The sequence below is a fragment of the Miniopterus schreibersii genome (assembly GCF_964146895.1).
Source record: "Miniopterus schreibersii genome assembly, chromosome: 9".
NCBI classification, from domain to species: Eukaryota; Metazoa; Chordata; class Mammalia; order Chiroptera; family Miniopteridae; genus Miniopterus; species Miniopterus schreibersii.
The window spans coordinates 71,268,076-71,291,566 of NC_138118.1; the positions used below are offsets into that span (position 1 = coordinate 71,268,076).

The following is a 23,491-nucleotide window of genomic DNA, read 5'->3' on the forward strand; positions in this document are numbered from 1 at the left end:
GTGTGGGACGTGCACAGTTTTCAGAAAGTGCGCAGCCAATGTGCTATAATGTGTTACAACCTTTCAAAGTCATCCTTCTACTCTAAATGCTGCCAACTTTCTTTCACAGGACGCATGTGAAGGGAATATTGAGTTTCGAGACATCTCTTTCTTCTATCCATGTCGCCCAGATGTTCTCATCCTTCGTGGCTTATGCCTCAGTATTGAGAAAGGGAAGACAGTAGCATTTGTTGGGAGCAGTGGCTGTGGGAAGAGCACCTCTGTCCAACTTCTGCAGAGATTTTATGACCCCATGAAAGGACAACTAGTAAGACTTAATTTAAATACAATTTACCTGGGGATTAGCAGTGCTATTCTTAAACATTCTCTTGGGCTTAAGCACCCTCACTGGTTTGGGTAGGGCAAAAAGTACAGTAGTTAAAAGAAAGAGAAAAAAGAACTATCCCTTAACTAAGAGGATAAACAAACCGATGACAGAAATGATGGGTAGGACTTTGACACTAAGTATAAAGACCCAAAGATTCTTCCTCCATTATGGCAGTAGAAATTTTGATCTCATAAGCCATGGGATTCTTTTAAAATACAGGTGTTTGGAGGACCAGTCTAATATCCATATCTGGGCTCACTCTTTATTCTGTTCTGGTTTAAGACAGAGAGAATAGTTTCCTCTGCCTCCTTGGTTCAGGTTTTCTGCTGTTTCCACTGGCCATCTTCAACCCCTCCACCCCCAACTCCTAAAACCTTATTATACATGATTAGGGCTTATCTGAATCAGCTCTATTACATCCTGCATCCTGATCTCAAAGAAATGGAACCTTTCCCTCCTTTGAACTCCAAAGACTGTTTTTCTCACCTAGCACTTTTCTTACTTTACATTATATTCAGGCTTTCACTAATCCTCTCCCCCCCAACCACCACATTACACATATATACAAACACAGCCTCCTGTTCTGCCTCATCCTTCTCACACAAAAAAGTAGAAGCCTCTAAAAGTCAAAAACTTTTATTAGTCCTTATTAGTCCTATTCTCCTGCAATTTAGTCTTTTCCCCATCACGGATTCTCAGTGACTGTTTGCAAAATGGAACAGTCCAAAATGGCTCCCTTTTTACCAATAATAAGTCCATAATAAGTAACAAAATTAGGTACCACTCATCTATTGGCACATAGCATATGACACTCCCTCCTTTAAACTCTCCAGTGGTTTTCCATCACAGAGTTACCCATAGTCCATACCATCAGTCAAGGTCCTTCATGATCTGGCATCTGCCTCTCTCTCCAAACTCCTTTCCTATCACCATGCCCTCCCCTCCCCCAGATTGTTGTGCACTGTGTCAGTCTAACTGGCTTCTTTATATTCTATAAACTCATGTATAGGCCTTTGATTTTGCTATTAGCCTGGTTAGAATGTTTTCACTCTTCTTTGCTGGTTCCTTCTCATCATTTATGTCTCAGTCAATGCTACTTCCTTAGGTAGGACTTCTTACATAACTCTATAAAAAATAATGCATCTACCCACCCCCTTCCCGCATCCCCACATCCTCAATCACTTTCTCTCCCATTATCCTGTCTTCATGACACTTTTTCTAAGTTTGAGTTCTTTGTTAGTGTGTTTATTGCCTGCCTCTCTCCACTAGAATATAAGCTGCAGGTGTGCAAGAGCTTTGTCTTGTTTACCACTATTTCCCCCATGCCCAAGCCCCTTCACACAGTAGGTTGAATGTTATTATATGAACATGTAAATAAACATGGCTATGTGCAAAATGACATGTTTCTAGCCCGGCGTGGCTCAGCAGTTAAGCATCGACCTAGGATCCAGGAGATCACAATTCAGTTCCCGGACAGGGCACATGCCCGGGTTGTGGGCTCAATCCCCAGTCGGAGATGTGCCTGAGGTAGCTGATCAGTGACAACTCTCCCATCACTGATGTTTCTCTCTCTCTCTCCCTTTCCCCTCCTCTCTCAGAAATTCATAAAGATACATTTAAAAAAAAAAAAAATGACATGTTTCTACATGTGGGCTACTAATATAGTCTCTGAGCTTTAATAAAGTAGGGACCTGTTACAGTGGAGGTTGGTCATTTTCCATGTGACTTAAGTGCAGAGCAGCAGGCTTTACTCTAGACTCTGGGCAGGTCTCTAGAATATGTGGGCATTCCTAGAAATGTCAGGTCAGTTTAGGAGTTGATATTTTAGTCATTTACTCACTGTCTGCTTCTATGAGACATGATTTATGAGCCTTCCTTGGGTAACATTATGCTACTAAATAGTTTGAATGCCTGACTTTCTTGTTATGATTTGTATATGTTTGAATACAGTGAACTGTAACATGATATAGTGTTGGATCTTCACATACCATTCTCCATTCTGGTTTTGGCAGCTTTTTGATGGTGTGGATGCAAAGGAATTGAACGTACAGTGGCTCCGTTCCCAAATAGCAATCGTTTCTCAAGAGCCTGTGCTCTTCAACTGTAGCATTGCTGAGAACATCGCCTATGGTGATAACAGCCGTGTTGTGCCATTAGATGAGATAAAAGAAGTAGCAAATGCAGCAAATATCCATTCTTTTATTGAGGATCTTCCTGAGGTAAGAAAATATTTGAAACCTTGAACTACAAAGCTGCCAAGTTAGCCTAGGTAGTTCAATGGGCCTAAGTGGTTGTTTTACTTGCTCCTTGTATTATACAATTTATTTATTACCAGGATCTAATGTACAGTTAGATGTAAAAAGCAAAGTTTGAGATTTTATGTGACTATTTTTTCCAAGACCAAACTATTTTAATATTCACTAAATTAAATTTCATATTTTGATTCTTCAGCTTCTATCCAGTTACACTTTATTTTTGTCTATACCACCACTATGCCCCTCTGGATGATCCCAGTAGCCTCTTAATCTGTCTTCCTGCTTTTAGTCTTGCCCCTTTATAATTCTTCTTCCTCACAGCAACTGGAGGGATCCTTTAGAAACATAAATTAGTTCATATGCCTCCTGGTTTAAAACTTCCTAATGGCATCCCTTTGTACTTAGAATAAAGTCCAAACTCTTCATGTAGCTGGCAAGGCCTTTTGTGACCTGGCCCTGCACACCTCTCCAGTTCCTTCCTCACAGCCACACTGGCCTCTTTTCTATCTTACAAACATACCAAGTTCTTCCATACCTCAGGGCATTTGCATTTGTTCTTTCTTCAGCTGGGACCTCCCTTCTTCTGGATCTTTGTAGAACCAGCTGCTTAACTTCCAGGCTCTTTGAAATGTCACCTTTGCAGGGGCCTTCCTGGACACCTTATTTAAGAGTCCCCACCACGCCTATCACCTATCACATAGTCTTCAGGGTGCTTAGCACAGCCTAAAAGAACCCTGAGGGCTTATTGACTTGTTGAGTGTCTCCTCTCCCCACTAGAGTATTAGGTCTAGTGCCTGCCATTTCTGTCACCTCTCTGTATTGGCTGTGACAGCTGACACAAAATCTCAGAAAAGTTAAAAATGTTGGCTAACCATAGAGAAGACTTTAGCATAGCAAGCATTGATACAAATTCAGGAATAGCACACTGAGATAGGTAATTGTAATTTAAAGTGCTTGTAACATGAGTTTTTATGCTTACATGCACACCCACACAAATAAACCTCTATAACTACTTTAAATTAGGAGCAAATTTTTATAATGTGATTTTCTAGCTCACTTTAAAAGGAAATGCCAAAGTTTAATAACTATTACGTAGAAGAACTAACCTAATTCCCTGTTCTCTGAGGGAGGATAATAGTCACCATGTTCTATAACTTATATACTTACTAGATCTCCTGTCCACAGTAAATGGTGCCTATAACTACAAACAGGCCATTAGTAACATTCTGCACTACTAACTGTAATAGAAGGATTAACATATTTTTTAGAAATATTGTGACCCTGTGTCTGTCAATGGCAATTCCCTTTTTTAACCAAGGCACTCATTGCATTGTTGAGTCATGGTCCAGAGTTATCTACCTAACCCTGATAGTTTCTTTAATTTAAGTATGGTAAATGCTATCCATTTTATATTTGTACCATTTTCCTCATATTTTTTTTAAAATATATTTTTATTGATTTCAGAGAGAGGAAGGGAGGGGGAGAGAGAGAAAAAAACATCAATGATGAGAGAGCCATTGATCGGCTGCCTCCTCCACGCCCTCCACTGGGGATTGAGCCCACAACCCGGGCATGTGCCCCGACCTGGAATCGAACTACAATCTCCTGGATCATAGGTCAATTCTCAACCACCGAGTCACACCGGCCGGGACTCCTTTTATTCTTAAATTGTTTATCTTTCATTCTTTTCATTGTACTGTTTCTCAAATTTACCCCAAACTACGTACTTCAGGGATTTATGCTGCGACCTTTTTACAATAAACTTTGGGAGCCAAAAGATATTATTTTTAAGAAATAATATCTTTTGATTCAGGATGGCGATGTAGGAAGATCCTGAACTCACCTCCTCCCATGAATACACTGAGTCTACAGCTTATATGGAACAGTTTCCTCTTTTTAAAAAACCTGAGTAATGACGATACCTTGGGCAGATGAGAAGAAAACCACATTGAAGTGGGCAGGAAAGGTTGGGACATAATTTCACCATAAACCCCACCCCCACCCACCCCATACTGACCCACAACTGGGAGAAAACTCAAAACCTGGAGCTTTTCTCCAAAGAGCGAAAGTCCAAACCCCATACCAGGCACCTCAACTTTTGGGACCTGAACCTGAAAGATGACCCCTGAAAACATCTAACTTTGAAAACCAACAGGGCTTATATCCCAAGACCCACGAGATTGTAGCAATCTGAGAGACAGTTCTTAAATGTTCCACAGGCTTAGATTTACCCACCCTAAGGCCAGATTAGAGGCAGCCAATTCCCAGTTCTAATTTCCAAAAGCTCTTAAAATTCATGCCCACCCCTCCCCCAACATGCACAAATTTTGTATGTTTGGTGCAAATTTGGTGGCCAAAATGAGGCTATATGTAGTCTTTATTAACCCTTTAGAATGAATAATCGAATACTTCTTCACAAATACTCATGTATTTGATTACCAGTTGCTTCCTCATACCTTCCTGGGGGTTTTAAATATACATATTGTATGTCAAATGTATGTAATATATAGCATATACAATTTATAGTATATTTTCTTTTAAAGAAAAAAAAAAAAAAAGGAATTTCTTAAACAGATACAACCTTCTGGGTTTCGGGAGGGTGAATTCCAATATCAATTTGAAGCATGCTAAGGGTAATGCATCTGTGGCATATATGTGCCATGGAGATGACCTACAGGCATTTGAAACTATCAGCCTGGGGCATGGAAGGTGAGTTGCGACACCGCCTTGGTCTTGAGAAACAGACCAGGTAGAGATGTCCTGTAATCCCCACAATACCATGTAGTGGCAGCTCAGTTAAGCCACATCATGGCTCCTTGAGTAGGACTTTGACAACTGGAACCACCCTGCAACTCCTCCCCAGGGCCCTGCAGTATTTTCCAGAATGCAGTTGGTTCAGGATTAGATCTTTCTGATGTTCCCTCCGCGACCAAATTGGCTTTTAGCCCCAGGTTCATAGTAAGAAGTCATTGCCCCATGGGCATCTCATAAAACAGGTGATTTCAGGGCACTCACCATCTGTGTTTGCCAGAAAATTGATTTAAATTTTCAGTTTAAACAGGAAAGAATGGAATTCTGTGATTCTTCATTAAAAAACAAAAACCTTCAGTTTAAGTATCTGAAAATGTTTTTAAGTTGATATTGAGACAATGTGTATGTCTACCTTTTTGTCTACATTTATAATATTCTGTTTAATGATAGTCAAAAAACATCTGAATTTTATTTTCATCCAGTTCATTCTTGAGGTTTATATTTTCCTATAATCCAGAGAAGGCCAAGAAATGCAAAGTGATTTCTAAGCTAGTCTTATACCTTCTTCAGCTACATGGAAAAATCCATGTACAATTTAAGCGAGATAGCTGAAAGAGCCACAAGCCTATTATCATTCCCCAGTGTTCTCTGTTTTGGGTTTAAGATTGGAGTCTCTAATTTAGATGGGAACTTTTTCAGTGTGTGGAAATGAATGACATAGTTTTCTCAGATTACCCTACCCTATAATTCCAAATTTCATAAAATGCATTTTAGGAGGTAGGGGCCCAGCCTGCTGGCAGTCCCAGATAAAATCTCAGAGGAGATAGTTGAAGTCTGTTTTCTTTGTAGAGCATTTCACTTCAGAAAAGACACTTTCACTGGGCTTTAGTAATTCAGACACCCATTTTTTTACATAAAGCAAGCAACTGTGCATTTTAAATTAAAAAATGAACTTTAAATGAAGTAGACACATTTGTCATAAGGCTGTGTCATAGGCTCTCTCAATACCTGCTTTGCCCCAGTGGTACCTCCTGAAGGCAGTCAGAGGTGAAGGGAAAGATAGTTCATTCAAGTGTCTCCAGGGTACTAAGACCAAATGAACAGCATATAATCATATGCTGCATCTTCTCTGTGATGCTACTGGAGGATCCACCTTTAGAAGGTTGTACATTTGGACTTGCTTCCCAGTGGAACTGATCCATTTTCCCATTCTTGCCTGGGTACCAATGACATGTATTTGTTAGACAACTGGCAACTGCTGCTAGAAAGTGGTGTGAAACCCTGGAGGGAAGCAGAGTCAGTGGGACAGCCTAGAAAGCAAGCAGGAGACTGCCTTCACCAACTGAACTGACCAATCATGATTTAGCAGACTACAAATGCTGCAGGACCTGAGAAATTTCCTTTACCCTTCTATAGAAGGAAACACTGGAGAAGGGCTCATTAGTAAGCAGGAGAGCTATGGAAACACTGTGAAGTACTAAATGTCACTATCAAGATGCCAACCTAAGTTATTGCCAAGCAGTTACCTGCACACTGAGCGCAGCATCCTGGCATCTGGAGAGATATGCATATAGAAATTTAACAAGAGCCAAAATGAAGGCCAATAATTTCCTTGTGTTTAGATATTTTAAATCATTTTGACCTGAAAGTAGAAGGTAATGTAACTTAATGGAAAAAGATTTGTGTTTACTTGGAACTTTTTTTTTTGACAATAATTTTTGCTCTTATGCTTTAATTCGATTCCTTTGTAGGAGCATAATGGCAAAGGTCCGCTGCATGTGATCAGATTTGATATGTAAATAAGATGTTAGTGTTTACTGCTGGTTTAACATTTATTTGCAACAAAGCACAAGCATTAATTTCAGCACTTGTTGGGACACAAATCTTGCAGAGTAGCAAAATTTGAAATATTTAGATGGTTCTCACCCACAGTTGCCATGCTAATTTAAATAACCAAGCCTTGCTTTCTTAATTGCATGTTCCTGCAATAGAAATACAACACACAAGTTGGACTGAAAGGAGCACAGCTTTCTGGTGGCCAAAAACAAAGACTAGCTATTGCAAGGGCTCTTCTCCGAAAACCAAAAATTTTATTGTTGGATGAGGCCACTTCAGCCCTTGACAATGAAAATGAAAAGGTAACATCCTCTTTTTTTCATCTCAGAATATAATATCAAATATGTGAGTGGAGTATCATGGAAGAACTAAGGGTCAGTTTAGAGAAAGGCCTGGAGAGAATTGTAGTCATAGGGTCACCAGTTCTAATTAAGGATTTGGCCTTTAAAATAAGGTTAGAGGATGGTGGGGATGTGGGAGAGAATTGGGACACAGGGTATCTCATGTTCTAGAACAGTGTTCTTTCTTGAATTTGTCTCATTATCAAAAAAGGGGCCCCATACTTGAAATGTTTCTCCACTCAAGGAAAAAGCACAAGAAAATTAACTTTTCTATTTTGTTATTAGTCCAGTAAAGCCAAACAAATTATTAAGGCAATCTACCTGTGTAGCAGAGTGATCTACACTGGCATCGGAGCCTGGTAGGTCCTCCACTTTCTACAGACTATTAACTGTTTGAGAAGGAAACAAGGAAGCACCCAGACGTGTGCCAGTAGGCCTGAGCAGCAAACCCCTTCAGCTGCTTCACTTTGCCCTGTCCTTACCCCCTAGTAGTTTCTTACGCCTGTTAGGCACTTATTTGTTAAATGAGCATTGCTTAACCAAGTGATAATCATTAATACAGGGAGGGATAAAAGTAGGTTTACCAGTGTTCGTATGGAAAATAATACAATAATCAATAATAATACAGAATAAATTCTGTTTCGCATACTCACAACTATAAATCTACATTTCTCCCACCTATATTTATTGAGTGTTCATCATATGCTATTATCTCAATCCTCACAGCAATTCAGTGAATTAGGTTATTTTATCATCATGCTCATTTTACAGATTAGAACACTGAGGCTTAGAAAATTTAAGTAACTTCCCTAAATTCTCATAGAGGGTGTCTGACCTAAGAGCTCATGTGATTAACCCCCACTCAATTGCTGTTTGCAGATTATTATCATTCTTGATTTCCAAGGAGACAGTGTGCTATGAAAGAAAAACCCTTTTTGTTTTTTTCGATCAGACATCTGGTCTGTACCCCGGATTCATCAGTTACTAGGAGTATGACCTTGGTCAAGCGACCAGGGCTTTTCAAATCTTGATTTACTCATCTGAAAAGTAAAAATACCCTCACTTTACAGGTTTACTGCAAAGATTTAAATGAGACATCCATCATTGGAACATTTTATATATTCAACAAATACCGCTTTTCACCCTCCAGTCTCATTTCCTTTATACAGCCTTATAACCTCATTATAGCCGAGGTGCTGTTTTAGTCAGGAAAGTTTTACAGATAAATTCTACCAAAAAAAAAAAAAAAACTGAGAAGAAATGAAGAAATTAAATTAGGTAATTCTACTTATGTGTGTAAATACTACTTTCCAATTTTGAATTTGGAACCACTTATATACAAATAACCATTTCATTTTTATTCAGTCACAAAAGCTTGTCCAATTAAAAGTCTTACTTAAAGTGTCCATAATTAATTTTTCTAGATTTCTGCTGAGTAGGGTGAGTATTTCTCAAAGTAGGGCAACTTCCTTGGAAATAAGCAAATAAACAAAGAATGTTATTAGATGACCTTAATTGATTTGATTTAGGCAAGTTTATTAGCATCTACCCTGAGCTAGTGGTCACAAGTTCTTCTCTCTTCCAGGTGGTTCAGCATGCCCTTGATAAGGCCAGTAAGGGGAGGACGTGCCTAGTGGTGGCTCACAGACTCTCCACAATACAGAACTCAGATTTGATAGTGGTTCTGCATAATGGAAAAATAAAGGAATGGGGAACTCATCAAGAACTCCTGAGAAATCAAGACATATATTTTAAATTAGTAAAAGCACAGTCAGTGCAATGACGCTACTGGAGTTAGCACATGTTTTGATCTTTGTGTAATGCAAAGAAAGAGTACTTGCTAATCATTTGGCATGCTTTGATCTCTTTTACTGCATATATCAATATCTGGAATCTTGCTCTTCAAGCACAGACATGTTCTGTTTACACACCACCTTCCCTTCAGGTTTTTTAAAGGAAAATATTTTTTTCTAAACTCATTTGAGTGAGATAATGCCTGTATCCTTCACTTTATAAAAATGTTCCAGCATGCTTGCTTGTAAAGCAGTTTTCTGCAAAGTGAATCTATTTTCCCATCGACTTCTGCATAAAACTGGGAATATGTTCCGAGAGGGAAAATTTATAAAGTTAACTAAGTTGAAAGATTTTAGCAAAGAGAGAATAAGACGTAGCTGGGCCTGTGGCATTACAGGAAAAATGACTTGAATTTGGAACTTCCAGCATTTTGTAACGTATTAGAGCACTTTGAACTACTCATTTTCTCCAGAACTTAGGAATTTCTCTCATATATCTCTCACTGTTTCTCTCTTAATGAATATCCACTGTTTCCAAAAATGATTTCTCTTTGTTAGGGGGATAGGGAGGATTAAAATGTAACATTTCTGACAAATTAGGTAGTTGTCTTCCACTTCACCAGCAAATGAAATGCCTCACATGATCCATCCTGAAAATTCCATTAGTTTTGAGCTTTGGGTTTGGCAGAATAAGTCACAGGCCTACCAGTATATGAACACTTATTTACTTAAAATAAGTTATTATGGGTGAAATATTAAAAATGTCTCTGTTATTATTGAATCAGGTAATTTGTTTAAATTTTATATGTGCCTTATATATGTATGATTTAAAAGTTCTATGTAAATGACAATGTTGGTAATCTGAGTTATATTTTCCATTTACCTAAATATGTAATTTCATCTAGTGATTTTATTTCTATTCTTAATTACATTTTCTTTCATTTACAGTGACACTTACAGCCAGCCTCTCTAAAGTGCACTCAGCCAGTAACCTACAATCTTGTGAAAAAAATTAAAACCACATGTGTATCATGCCACTTTTTTTTAATGCAAAACAAAAATAGGATTGGGCATTTGAGAACCAGGTGTAATGTTTACAAGCATTGGCACTGAAAGCCTTGTGGTCACTGTGCCAGGCATGATGGTTTTTCTTCCCAGAGCAGGGTGGGCAGGAGGAAAGGGGCAGTGTGGTATGGTGCATATCAGGAGAGCCTTGGGCTCCAATTCTGTAATCCCTACACTCTTCTTTCTAATTCATAGCCCTACCTAATTTTTATTAGCGCTTTATTTTAAAATCTTTTAAAGGATGCTCTACGGGAAACATTCTCAAGTGAAGTCACTGCCTTCACTGGAATAAGCAAATATGCTTAGAATTGGGGTCCCAAACAGTTTACAAGAGTCTGTGAGGATATTAGCTGATAAAGGCAGAAAGTAAGTAGAGACCAGCTGCTTTTTAGGGACTGCCATAATTTAAAACTTTAAATTGCTATACTGTTCTTAAATGGTTTTTAAATATATTCTGATTTAAACATTGATTTTAATAGAATCAAAGCACCTTGTCCCTAAAGTTATTCCAATCAGCTATGGAATTACTTGCTTTGATGAGCTCAGGGTTTGAGGAAAACTTATAGTAATATTTTTTTTCTTTTTTTTTCAAAAATATATCTTTATTGATTTCAGAGAGAGGAAAGGAGAGAGAGAGAGAGATAGAAACATCAATGATGAGAGAGTCATTGACTGGCTGCCTCCTGCACACCCCCAACTGGGGATCGGGCCCACAACCCGGGCATGTGCCCTGACCGGGAATCGAACCCTGATCACCTGGATCCTAGGTTGATGCTCAACCACTGAGCCATGCCCGGCTGGGCTATAGTAATATTTTCAAAATGGACAATCACTTACACATACCTTATTGGTTTTATAAGTCTGACTTTTTAATCTTTATACATTTTCTTAAAGCAGGGTATTCTATAACTAAAAAAGAATCTAAATTAAGGATTGACATTTTTACCTTTAAAAAAAACAAAGAAAAAGTTACCATAACAAATTTAATCTAGGTTTTAAATTTTAAACCACTCATTAAAGTTCTTATAAGTTAATTATTAAATAATAATAATAATACATTTAGGTTTGTAGCTCACAACTTGGTATTTCCTTAAGGGCATTAAGCAGTGAAGGCCGGATTATTCAGGGCCCCAAATCAGTAACTTTAAGATATGTTGTCTTTACTTAAAGTGCCTTAGATGTTCAATAAATACTATGAAATTCAGTTCAAAAAGACAACTATCATAGCAGGTGAAATTATTGATACTAAAATGAGGCACACACATTTACTGAAAAACTGACCTGGTGAGCTGCAAATTGTTTTTGCTTCAACAATCACATACAGGTTTCCTCCGCTATCCCGCTAAGCTGAAGTGGCATAAAGCAAAGAAGCAATTACCATTCATTTATATGGAAAATATTTTGAGTATTCCCAGACCCAAAAATAATGTACCAAATTATACCAAATGTGCTTATTTACATTCAGTTTTAGGCTTTTCTAGTACCTTAGGACATATCTTGCTAACAGAAGTACAAAATAAGTCGAAATAAAGCCCAGATGCTCATAGACAGGTCAAAGCCTTGGTGACTTGATGCTGACAAGCTGAGTGTGGTTCTGGAGCTTGGCGGTGCCACTCTCGATGCTCAGGGTGCATGCTGCCTCTATAACCAACCCCTAGCTGCAAAACAAACACTGGACACGAATTTCACTTTAAACCTTCTTTTGTAAAATTGAAAATCCTCTTCAGGTTTCTTTTGGATAGAGAAAACAGCTACTAATGTAGGTCTTTCCTAAAAGAAAAGTGGTTTAGTGCAAAAATTCAGGAGGTAGGGATACCTGCGTTACCATCTCCTGGTCATGAGGTATGATCAGTCATTGTTGACCCACTGGATAATATACTTCTATTCTTGGTTAGCTTAAGTCCATAAAAACTTCTTTCCATTCACATGGCAAATGTAATTTTAATTAATTTTCATTTAATTTTTAGAGTTATCATAGTTCAAGTTGGTTTTCTTTTTGAAATAATTTGATACTTGAGCATACATTGCCAAATTTCATACATTGTCTAATTTCCCCCAGACTTTGATCCCCTAGTCTTGACTACTTCCTGGTCTCAGGAAAACACTGATTTCTGCAAGTCATGATTCACAAACTAATATTTATCCAGAATGACCTCAATTCAAACTCATCCCAAGCATTCTTGCCCTCTGCTGCTCCTTTGCCTTTGGGTTTGGATATACAGTAATAACAAGAGACACTAATGAAGCACCAGTTCAAAAAGAAAGTGGGAGGAGTAAGGGGACCTGTAAAAAACCTGGCCTAGGAAATCCTAAATACAATGAAAAATAGCTCACTAGAGATGTCAGGATCTATCACAGAGTTACCCTCTAATGTTAGTGTGTTACTGTAGCCTTGAGCCATCACATCTGATCCTTTCACCACCTTCCTTCCTAGGAGAGAGTGCTGTTCAGTGAGTCTTAAAATAATTGCAACACCAATGAGAGTTCCAGTGGAATAGAAACAATTTAGCAAGGATAAGGTATGGCACAGATGTTAGTGAAAAGAAAAAACACACTTACCATGTCACACCTGTTTTATAAGCAACCCAGCCAGCCTACTTTATATCTTGCCACTCCTTAAGACAAGCTGTGGTGTGTTTTCATGTTAAGTCAACTTAGGTTATAGCTAATAACCGGGTTTTTAGCCTGCTCACTTTGATAGTATGCATAGAGTGCTTTACCTGTGGCCTATTGTATCATCATATGCATAGAGTATGAAAATATTTCCTGCTAGTGTTGAGCTATGTATTCACTGATTTAGTTTCAGGTTTTATTTTAATGGGTTTGTGAAATGGAATCATAGATTGATTGGGAAATTCATTCATAAGAACTAGTGAATTTTACTTGGCTTATAAAGAATAGCACTCCATTATTTTGTTTGATCATCAACTCTATTACATCACAGTAATATAATAAATGACTAAAATATTTTCTGCCTAGTTGAAAGTCAAGAAGAGATTGTATGAAAAAAATTGAAGTTGTTAAATTACCAAAACATTCTGGACAATTGTGAATATATATATGGGGGGGGGGGGGGAGAGAGAGACAGAGAGAGAGAGAGAGAGAGAGAACAAAAAAAAAGAGAACAAAACTATTTGAAAACAAATAAAAAACTAAAACAAAGAATGTAATACACTCCAGCAATCAATCAGATTAGTATGGAAGGCAAAAATATCCCATCAAATCCTCAGAAAACCTAAGAAAAGAGATACAAATTTAAATTTAAAATCCTAGTCCCATGGCCCCAATTCAGGTAGAAATACACCTTTGCATATATTAGTTTCATAAAGTCCTTTAGTCCCCAATTTCCTAAAGCTGAGTTCCCTGAGAAAAAAGGGGTTAATGAGTGACGTATTAGCCAAAAAGAAAGAGAAGGTCATGGAGAATTAGAGTGAGGTCCACAGGACTCCCCAGAATTGAGAAAGGAGAAAACCTCCAAAGTAACAAAGGTAAATGCCTTCCATTATAAAGTGGAATCTTTCTGGTCTTAGTCATAGCAATAATAAAATTAATAATATAAAATAAGCTAGAACTGCTAAAAATAACTTGATATTCATTGAGCACTCATCTATCAGACACTGTGATTGAGCCTTATAGGCATTAACTTAATGACAATATTATACATCCTACTATTGTTCAAAGTTTACTAAATGGAAAAACTGAGGCACAGAATAATTAAGGAACTGTCCCAAGATCAAACACCAAGGAAATGAAAGACTGGTGCTACAGCCCAGAAAACCGGACTCCTGCTCACACTCAGCTGGCCCATCATCCCGAGGACGGAACTGGAAATGGCAGGGTACTCCGAGTCACTCACTCAGGAGCCGGCTTGCTGTCTGCAGACACGCCAGTGTACACAGCTCCTCTTTGGTGAACGTGCTGGTGTGAAGTTGGACTTTTTCCGCCCGCCCACCCACACTCTGAAAAAATTCTCATACAAAACCCAATTACAACTTGGAAGGGTCAGAAATACAGCTGCTCTGGCAACAGCACATTTTCCTCACTCCTCTTCGGTCTTCCCTTCCTTCAGACACACACACTCCCAATGTAGGGGAAGGTTAGCCCAGGTATCTACGCAGATTGTCTCACTGTTGAATCATCCCCGCTATCTTTACTTTCAGGGTGTTTATCGTAACTCTTTTGTTCTATTTGCAACCCACTTGCTCGTGTATCATTCCTCTCTGGTTAAGATTTTTAAAATCTTGATAGCTGTATCATGCTAAAACAAAGAAAGATTCACTGGAACTGGAAAAAAGTAGTAACATACGCACTGGGTAAAATGTTGACTAAGGTGATCACAAATGGTTCGGGTTTACTTAACTATACCAAGGCTCCTCTTCATACAAACAGCTTTCCAAATATTGTAAAATAACGCCTCAAGTAAAGTAATGAAATTTTTAAAAATTGGGGTGTTTACTGATTTGACTATGTTCTGTGTACTGGCAGAAAGCCTATGACATTAACCTAGACAAAATTAAAACATTTGGAGAGACCACTAGTAAACTCCATCACAAACCCAACATCTACAAAACAAGCACCTTTACGTTATATATTTCAAGTTGCTCCTTCGATAAGAATTGGGATCTTCACAAAAACTCCAGTCTGTCAGACAGGCATTAACCCTTCTCCTTTCTCCAAGTTAGTCTTTTATCAAGGTAGATTATAGAGCCAAAGATAAGATACTTTCTTTGATTTACTCCAGTAAGATTCTTCTAAAATGTGTAATGTTTTAGTAGAAATACAAACTAAGGACTCAAAGGACCCCTAGCTCTAAATCTAGGGTACATTTATAGGTGGCAGAGAGGTGTTGATTGAGAGGAATATATTTTTAAGATAAGATCCATAGTCTGTGTCAGTCTCAAGGGAATTTGTTAACAATAACAACATAAAGGTTGAGAAGTATTGTTCTAGACAAAATAAAAAAACTTGTCTCTAAACCCAGTCACTTTATATAGAATTCATGAATAAAAGTTGTAAACATGAGCATGGATAAAAATATTAAGATCAGTAAGTGGTAATTTATAACTTATCTTTTCTGTCACAGTATAGTTTTTAAAAGTCATAGGCTCTTCTCCATTTTTGCTTGTTTGTTTTGGTTTTGGTTTTTTTGGTCTCTTCAGTTTCAGTTTGTTAAGAGTTTCTTGTATACGGTTAAAAGAAGAAAGAGCTTTTCTAAATGTGTATTTACTGCCATCAGTAAGCTCTCTTTTTAAAAAAAAAAAAAATGTTTTACTGATTTTGAGAGAAAGGAAGAGAGAGGGGGAGAGAGAGAGAAGGAAACGTCGATCAGTTGCCTCCCATGCGCCCCGAATGGGACTGAGCCCAAAGCCAGGAACTGGTAACCTTTCAGTATACTGGACTTCACTCAACCAACTGAGCCACACCAGCCAGGGCCATCAGGGAGCTCTCTTAGTTTGTTATACACAATAGAATATTTAAGTTTACTTAATAATCAAGTAACTTTATTTGGAGGACAAACTGAGTTAACCTCAGTCCCCTTGTAACATTTTAGATAAAAATAAATTGGTCTTAATTTCCAATAATTACATGTACACTAGCAGAACAAGGTTTAAGTCATTTTAACACACTTTGAACATTTTAAAATTATAATACTACAATGCCTACATATTGTTAAATTTTTAAGTAGTTAATTTTAAGAGTCATAAGGGCAGGATGATGCGGTTATTTTTATTTTTTTCAAATAATTTTTTCCTTAAAGAAAGAACACCAGAAATAACTTCTATTTTACAATTATGAGTAAGTTCTCAAATTATTATTGTGATTCATGATCATGCTCAAGGCTTATTTTTAACACAAAATATGAACACAAAGTAGACATTCAGTATTTGTTGACTTGATTTTTAAAATTTTTGAGCAAAAGCAAATTATTTAAAATATCACTGTAAGTTAAACTCTTACCTCTACTACAAGCTGAGGCTAGATTAAAGATGTGATGTAATGTGATACACTCTAATGAGTCCAGTCTGCTCACCATCGCCTTCCCTCCAATTACTCAAGAGTTTAAGACTATTTAGTGGTTGTATTTAAGCATTTCTCTTGTCTCTGTTTGGAGCCTCTCTAAAATGTTCTTATCCTTCAAGAATTCCTTTTCTAGTATCCTGAGGAAATAATCAGGAATTAGAACAAAAAGTGATGCATAGGATGGTCAATCATTTGGAAACAACTAAATGCCCAGTATTAGGGAAGTAGATAAAAAGTTGATAAGTATTTTATAAACCACTTGATAAGTATTTCATAAATATTTAAAATTATGTTTGCAGAGAATTTTTAATAGGGAAATTTATTTTAATATTAATAGGGGTAAAAGCAGGTTACACACTTGTATATTTATGTAACAAGAAAATCACATAGAAAAAGATTATGAGTAAAGAATCAGTTGTATCTCAGAAATGGGGTTAAGGTAATTTGTTTTCTCTGCTTTTTCACAATTTCTTATACTTTCTAGAATATCTTCAGTGAGTACCTTTCTCCAAAAAAAAAAAAAAAAATGAACTTTAGAAATGAAATGGAAAGTCTTTGGATTAGGATGAAGGTAACATGATTTGACAGATGTGTACCTGAGTGTGAATGCCTCCCTTGGAATTCACAGAGGTCATTTTATTTTTTAAATATTTATTAATCCAAATGAATATCTAATTGGTTTTATAAAACAAAGTAAAATGGAAAAAATAGTATGGCAGTTTTTGGGAACCTGTCCCAATTTTAATTTTCCAGGGACTGCTACCACCAATCCAGCCTCCAAAACAAGTGTTTTTAAACGTCCCACTTACCAGTTCCTTCTGAACTCTCACAGTAATAGCTATATTGCCTGGTGAAAGCGGGATCTAAGGGGTGACTACCTTTTAAGCCTAGGTCCTTAATAAATTCCATTTATGGGTATAACACTGCCTCTATTGTTCTTAATGATTGATCTGATTGGCCTACGTGGCCTGTTAGTATTGCTTTTACTTACTCTCTGAGCTATGTGAAGGCAAGATGCATAAACCTTAGGTGCCAGGTTCATTCTCCCCTTTCATCCCTTATTAGCCTATATTGTGCATAAGCAACACATAATTTTAATCATTACTTGTGGAATAATCACAATAATTATCAAGAGATAGGAAGTTGTTAGAAAAAATTAAATCAATGGCATAGGTTAACCACAAAAGAGAAAACTGTTAAAGTAAATAATGGCTTGCTTTTTGAGAAGATGCCATGTATAAATGAGTGGCTATTACCTCTGTTTCTACAGGGATACTTCCACAGAGGAAAAACAAACTCTCCTGGGATAGAGCATTTTAATGTCCAATTATTTAGTCATAATTAATGGAATACCTAGCAAGTGAATTCCATATGCAGTACTGCTGCTACAACTTACACATGACTTCTAGGAATATAGGAGTCCACGTTTGTACAGTTTAAGCGCAGTTAAACCAGGGGTGGGTGTAAAGTACCTGGAGAATAGAATTTGCTGGAACAAAATTTCAGTATAGGGTCTGAACTGCCTTAATCTAATTAATAGAAATTAGGATGTTGTTTTGAAAGATATCTCCTTTTTAAAAAATAATGTTTACAGTTTTTGTTTTTTATAATATCTGTAATTTTTTAATTGATTTTACAGAAAGGAAGGGAGAGAGAGAAACATCTATGTGAGAGAGAGACATTGACTGGTTACCTCCCACATGAGGCCCAACTGGGGAATCGAACCTAAAACCTGAGTATGTGCTCCAACCAGGAATCAAGGCCAGGAATTAAACCCGCCACCTTTTGGTGTACGGGACAACGCTCCAACCAACTGAGCCAAAGTGGCTAGGGATAAAGATACCTCTTTTTTTAAACAGCATTAATATAATAAAGTGTGGAGATGCTAACCAGCAAACATCAGCACAATATTACTTTCTTGAAAGCAAGGTAAATGTAGTTTCTAATTACAGCAGGATACTACTTATATTCTAAATGTGCAAGGATAGCCCAGAATGAAGCCAAGCAAGCTGAAACATAAAAAGCACAAAAGAGTAATAGAAAAATCAACTTTCACCCTACAGATAAATCCTAACTTCATTATGGCCTTCATTTCCCTTTTGAAATAGTACAGAATGCTACCCCTAGCATTTTTATGAACAGGCATGAGTTACTTTGTTTTTATAGTGCCTTTTTTTAAAGCTTTGTCCTTAAAGATATATGAATTTCATTTTAAAAATCAGGACATCCAGTTAAATTTGAATTTTTTTTTAAAAAAAGTAATGTTTAGTAAAAGTATGTCCCAAATATTACATGGGGTATACTTATACTAACAAATTATTTGTGGTTTACCTAAAATTCAAGTTTAACTGTGTATCCTGTACTTTATCTAGGTAGAATGTAAGTACATTCTAAATAAAAAATATATTTCTTATGACACTCCTTACAATCTCAAGCAAGACAAAAACCCAGGTAAATGTATTGTTCCATGGAGTGTAGGAGATACATTTATCTGTACTTTAAAAAAACAAAACAAAAAAACCGACAGGTATGTTTTTTTTAATTACCTTTGTTTTTCAAAGTCTGTTATTGTTGATCTTAGAGAGAGAGGAAGGGAGAGGGAGAGAGAGAGAGAAACATGGATGAGAGAGAAACATCCCTCGGCTGCCTCCTGCACGGCCCCTATTGGGGACTGAGCCCACAACCTGGGCGTGTGCCCTGACCGGAAACTGAACCAGTGAGCCACACCAGCAAGGGCAACCGTTAGGTTTTAAAGCTTTCTATACTCTGAGAAACAGCTCCTTAGCAAAAAATGACCCTAAAACTTAACTTCAAAAATACGGAGGAAATAAGTAGAATTACTAGATTATTTGTATTTTGTGGTTACTATATTAAGGACAATAATAATAAGTAAGTCATTTTAAATTGCAGAATAAAAAACAGGCCTAGGTTACAAATAAAATATTACTAAAAATAAATTTTTGATAATTTGTAGTGAAACTATCAACCATTCAAAATTTAATCTGACGCTTCCGTACATGAAATAAAAATGAAAACGGAACAAGATCTATTTTCTTAGATTTTAATTAACTATGAAAAAATTAAAAATTTTTATTATAAGAAACTGTATTTTAAAGACCCATCCCTGAGGACTGGCTTCCTAGTAACTTACTACTTAGTATGTAGTCTCTGCATAGGCAAGCTGGCCATGAGACGCTGGCCAAAAAGAAGTTGTCACTTTGCTAAGCTACAATCTACCACTGACGTGCAATGCAACATTTGTTGCCTTTTTTCTTTTTTAAAAATTATATACCAATATTGATTTCTTAGGTTTGACAAATATACCATTGTAATGTAAGACGTTAACAATAGGGAAAACTGGAACTCACTACTATTTTTACAACTTTTCTGTAACTCTAAAATTATTCCAAAATGAAAAGTTTACATTAAAAAATGAAGTAAAAACATACCACTGCTTTTGGAGTATAAAATAACAAGAGTAGTTCCAAAACCACTTCACAGACATAAATGCCATTTCTGCAGAACAGGGTTTACTATTATACCCGTCTTTTGAAACAAAAATTTTCTCCACGAAACAGGTGAAATTATGAGAATGGAACATTTCACTGATTCTGATTTTCCTGGGTATACATAGTAAAACATTCAAGTCAACATGTCACTATGCAGGATATGTTCACATTTCATAATTATACCATATACTAAATAAGTAAATCATATGCTTTCTACAAAGTATATGCAAGTGAAGAATATATAATGTCCTTTTGCCAAAATATTTACAAGGTTGTTTTACTGCTCTCTATTCATATTACAACATTTGATTATAACAATAAACTAAAATATGTTGCTATTGAGGGCATGGGAAAGTGTGTACCTTACTAGAACTTAACCATTGCCGTTTTAAGCCCAAATAGTTATTTACTGAGAAAAAGAGCAAAACTTAATTTGCTTAATAGTATAAAGGCAGCTGAATCATCACCTGCAAAAGCTTAATAAAGTTTGGAAAGAAATGTAATTTAATATTATAAAAATGATTATTTTTCCCAAAGAGAGAATTCATATATCTATAAATTTTGTGAAAGAACATATATAACTTGATATTTTTTTAAACATCACTAAATCAATGTGAATATCTTACAAATACATTCCCACCTGCCACTAGGTTCTCCTCCCTTACAAAGGCCATTGTTCCTTAAATTGAAAGGGGAAAGAAACTGCTTATGCGAAAAAAGCAAGCCAAAATAAGGCTAAGTGGGTAAGGGAAACGCAGCGTTGACTGGCATAGAAGACTGAGCACAAAACCTCCTGAAGTGACGGGAAACCTGATGCTATGGTACCTGCGTAATGAGGGACACTAAATTGGGTGCAAAATGGAGCCGTACAAATCCTTTCACTTCAGCTGAACTAGACAACCTCCTGAACTCTTGGGGGGAGGTGGACCTCGACCTTCTTCTGCGCTTAAAATGAAGTGGCTAAAAACCAAAACTGGAAGGACTGGTCCCCTTGAGGACGCAAAGATAACCCTGAGTTGAATTAGTGAGGTTTTTTCCAACATTCTCTTAGAGTACAGGGTGAAATGGGCATAATGTTGTAAATCAACTCATTGTTTGGGTCCTTTCAAATTAGTTGCCAAGAGAGGAGTGAAAACTTGATAAGCAGGCTCCAGTTTCTATGGGTTGATTTAGAAATCTTAAAGCTTGTGGGAGCTCAATTTATTTAATGGAAGAAATTTAAAGGGAAGAAAAATAAACAAGGGAAATGCTATGCAATGAAACTGATGTAAACGGAATATAAAGGGTTTTCTTTAAAAAACAAAACAATAAAGAGTCCCATTGTGCTTTTAAATTACAAATTTAGGTTTCTTTGATTTAGGTTAGGAGTCTGATTTCCTTTTGAGTTTCAAGATGTCATGACCCATTGAAATATTCAAACTGTTGGTGCTGTTTCTTACCTGTCTTGGGGGGAAATTAAATATAAACCAAAACCTTAAATAATTGTCTACATTTTTCTAATAGATAGAGGACTGTTTTGAATGAAGCAGCAGATGCATTTTTGCCTTTTAACCTCACCCCATGGAAAGTCCATTTCTGAGCTGCAAGCCAGGTAGGTTGAGAACACTGATGGCTGCAGCTCCAGGAATCGAGCAAGAGTAGAATTCACCAAAATAAGTGAAGAGAGGTGACCAGACTAAATCCAGGTATTCTAAGGCAAATCCCAGGAAATCTGCCTTTTTCCGGGAAAATGCAGCCCCAGCTTGCATCAGTGTGCACTTTGTCCTGATGGCAATGCATACTTAATCACCAAAGCAAATATTTTTTTACTCTCAAGATCCTTTAGTAGAGATTTTTGAAGTACTTTTAAACCACAAAATAAAACTTAAATGAAAAAAGTGACGACAAACTGCTCTGCAGGGACAAGAAAGGTGAGAGCAGGGAAGGACTGGCTCGTCTGCAGCGAGATCTGAAAGACACTTGTAGCTTACTTGCGAAGCTTCATTTAGCATTGAGCTCCGGGGAGATTCTGTTCCTAGTGACAGCGCGGCGGGAATTCCCACTCCAACCACCCATGAAATGTTACTGCATAATTATTCACCTTCTGAGGCCCATTAGGACTTATCAGCGGAGAAAGAAATTTAATTTAAACTCACCCCTCGGTGCTAAAGAACGACTGGGACAGGAGATCAAAGCTGGACACTCTGTCCTGCAGTGGTCTGCAGCACCTGGGCCCAGGGGGCGAGAGCTCCGCGCTCCAGCGCTCGCCCCGCTCTCCCGACTGGGGGGGGGGGGCAGGGCTCAAGTCACCTCCAGACTAAGGAAGGAGGGTCCTGGCGGCCATAGCGCTTCTATGGGCAGCTGCAGAGGCTTGGCGTAGGGGGCCCTCCCTGCAGACCAGACAGGCCGTCCCCTCGCCCTCCCCGCTGCAGGGGTCCCAGTCAGGGGAGTCGGTGGGTTTAACCGCAGGCCCCGAAGGCTGGAGCCGGACCCCGCGCAGGTGCGCAACTCCTGAGAACCCCCCGGACGCAGGCATTGAGGAAGATGCTTATGCTCCAGCCTCCTCGCAGGGTGCCCTAAGTGCACGCGATGGGGAGCGCACCACCATCGCTAAGTGCCCAGCCTACTCCCTGGCATGCCTCGAGAGCGCAGAGTGGAGCCGTGGGCCCAGCCTGGATGGTGAGCTCCAAGACCAGAGGGCCCGAGTCCTAGAGGCCCCAAGACGGGCTCGGCGAGAGGTTTACCAGGAGCTGGCTGCCTGCCTGCGCTTCCCAGCCGAGCTGCGGGCAGTTCTCTAAAACCTTCAAACGGAGCGCGCGCTTCCTTCGGACAGGTCGGGCCACCCCCGCCCTCTCCGATGTCACCCCGCTGCAGGGCCTAGAGGACGCTGCTAGCACTCCCAATGCGCCCAGCTTCCCCAGGGGTCGAGAGGCGAGCGAGGGGAGAGTGCTTCCCAAGGGAGGTTATGGGGGTTTCGGTGAGCGTGGTAACGTCGGGTTCTGTTCAACGGGTACGCCGGCCATACATCTATATTTATAAAACGCTCCGAGATGCCTAAACTGTTCTTTGATTCCCGAAATCAAAAAGAGCAAAGGTTTCCCACAGCCAATCAGCCTTAATTTTGCTGCTTTTGTAACAGCAGCGTGGGAAAAGGCCCACAAGTTCCTTCCTTCGAGGCTGGCAAACCCGCAATAAAATGTCAATAAAACGTCCCGCCGATGGGGGACGCAGCACTTCGTTGAAGGCCTCGCGGGAGGGGACGCAGATGCGAGTGAACCCCGCAGTTTGGACAGGAGAAGAGCACAAGAAGCGAAGGGGGGCAGGCAGTGGTCACTAGGCCGGGAGAGAGGAAGCCGAACAAGCTGGGGAAGAAGGACGGCCAGTCTGCGCCCGATGGCCCCGCAGGATGCAGCGCGGGGCGCGCCACCCGCAAGGGACGCGTCGGAGGCCCCAGGCCCGGGCGCTCGCTGGGCTGCTGAGGGCAGCGGGAGGGAGGGTCCTGGGGATCTGGACCCTTGGAAGGGAAGGAACCCCTCCAGCCCAGTGCGCGCCAGGAGGCACACGCAGGAGGCGG

At 38.6% G+C, this 23,491-nt stretch overlaps 1 protein-coding gene across 1 annotated transcript in view; it reads left to right on the forward strand.

The window, feature by feature from the left end:
- Positions 1-9,333, forward strand: part of ABCB5 (ATP binding cassette subfamily B member 5) — a gene marked incomplete at both ends in the record, with an annotated part of 76,737 nt that extends 67,404 nt beyond the window's left edge. Inside the window, 4 exons of the mRNA XM_081147374.1 lie at positions 110-307; positions 2,380-2,586; positions 7,365-7,511; positions 9,136-9,333. Coding sequence (XP_081003500.1) covers positions 110-307; positions 2,380-2,586; positions 7,365-7,511; positions 9,136-9,333 — 750 coding nt within the window. The remainder of the gene's footprint in view (positions 1-109; positions 308-2,379; positions 2,587-7,364; positions 7,512-9,135) is intronic.
- Between the last annotated feature and the right edge of the window lie 14,158 nt (positions 9,334-23,491).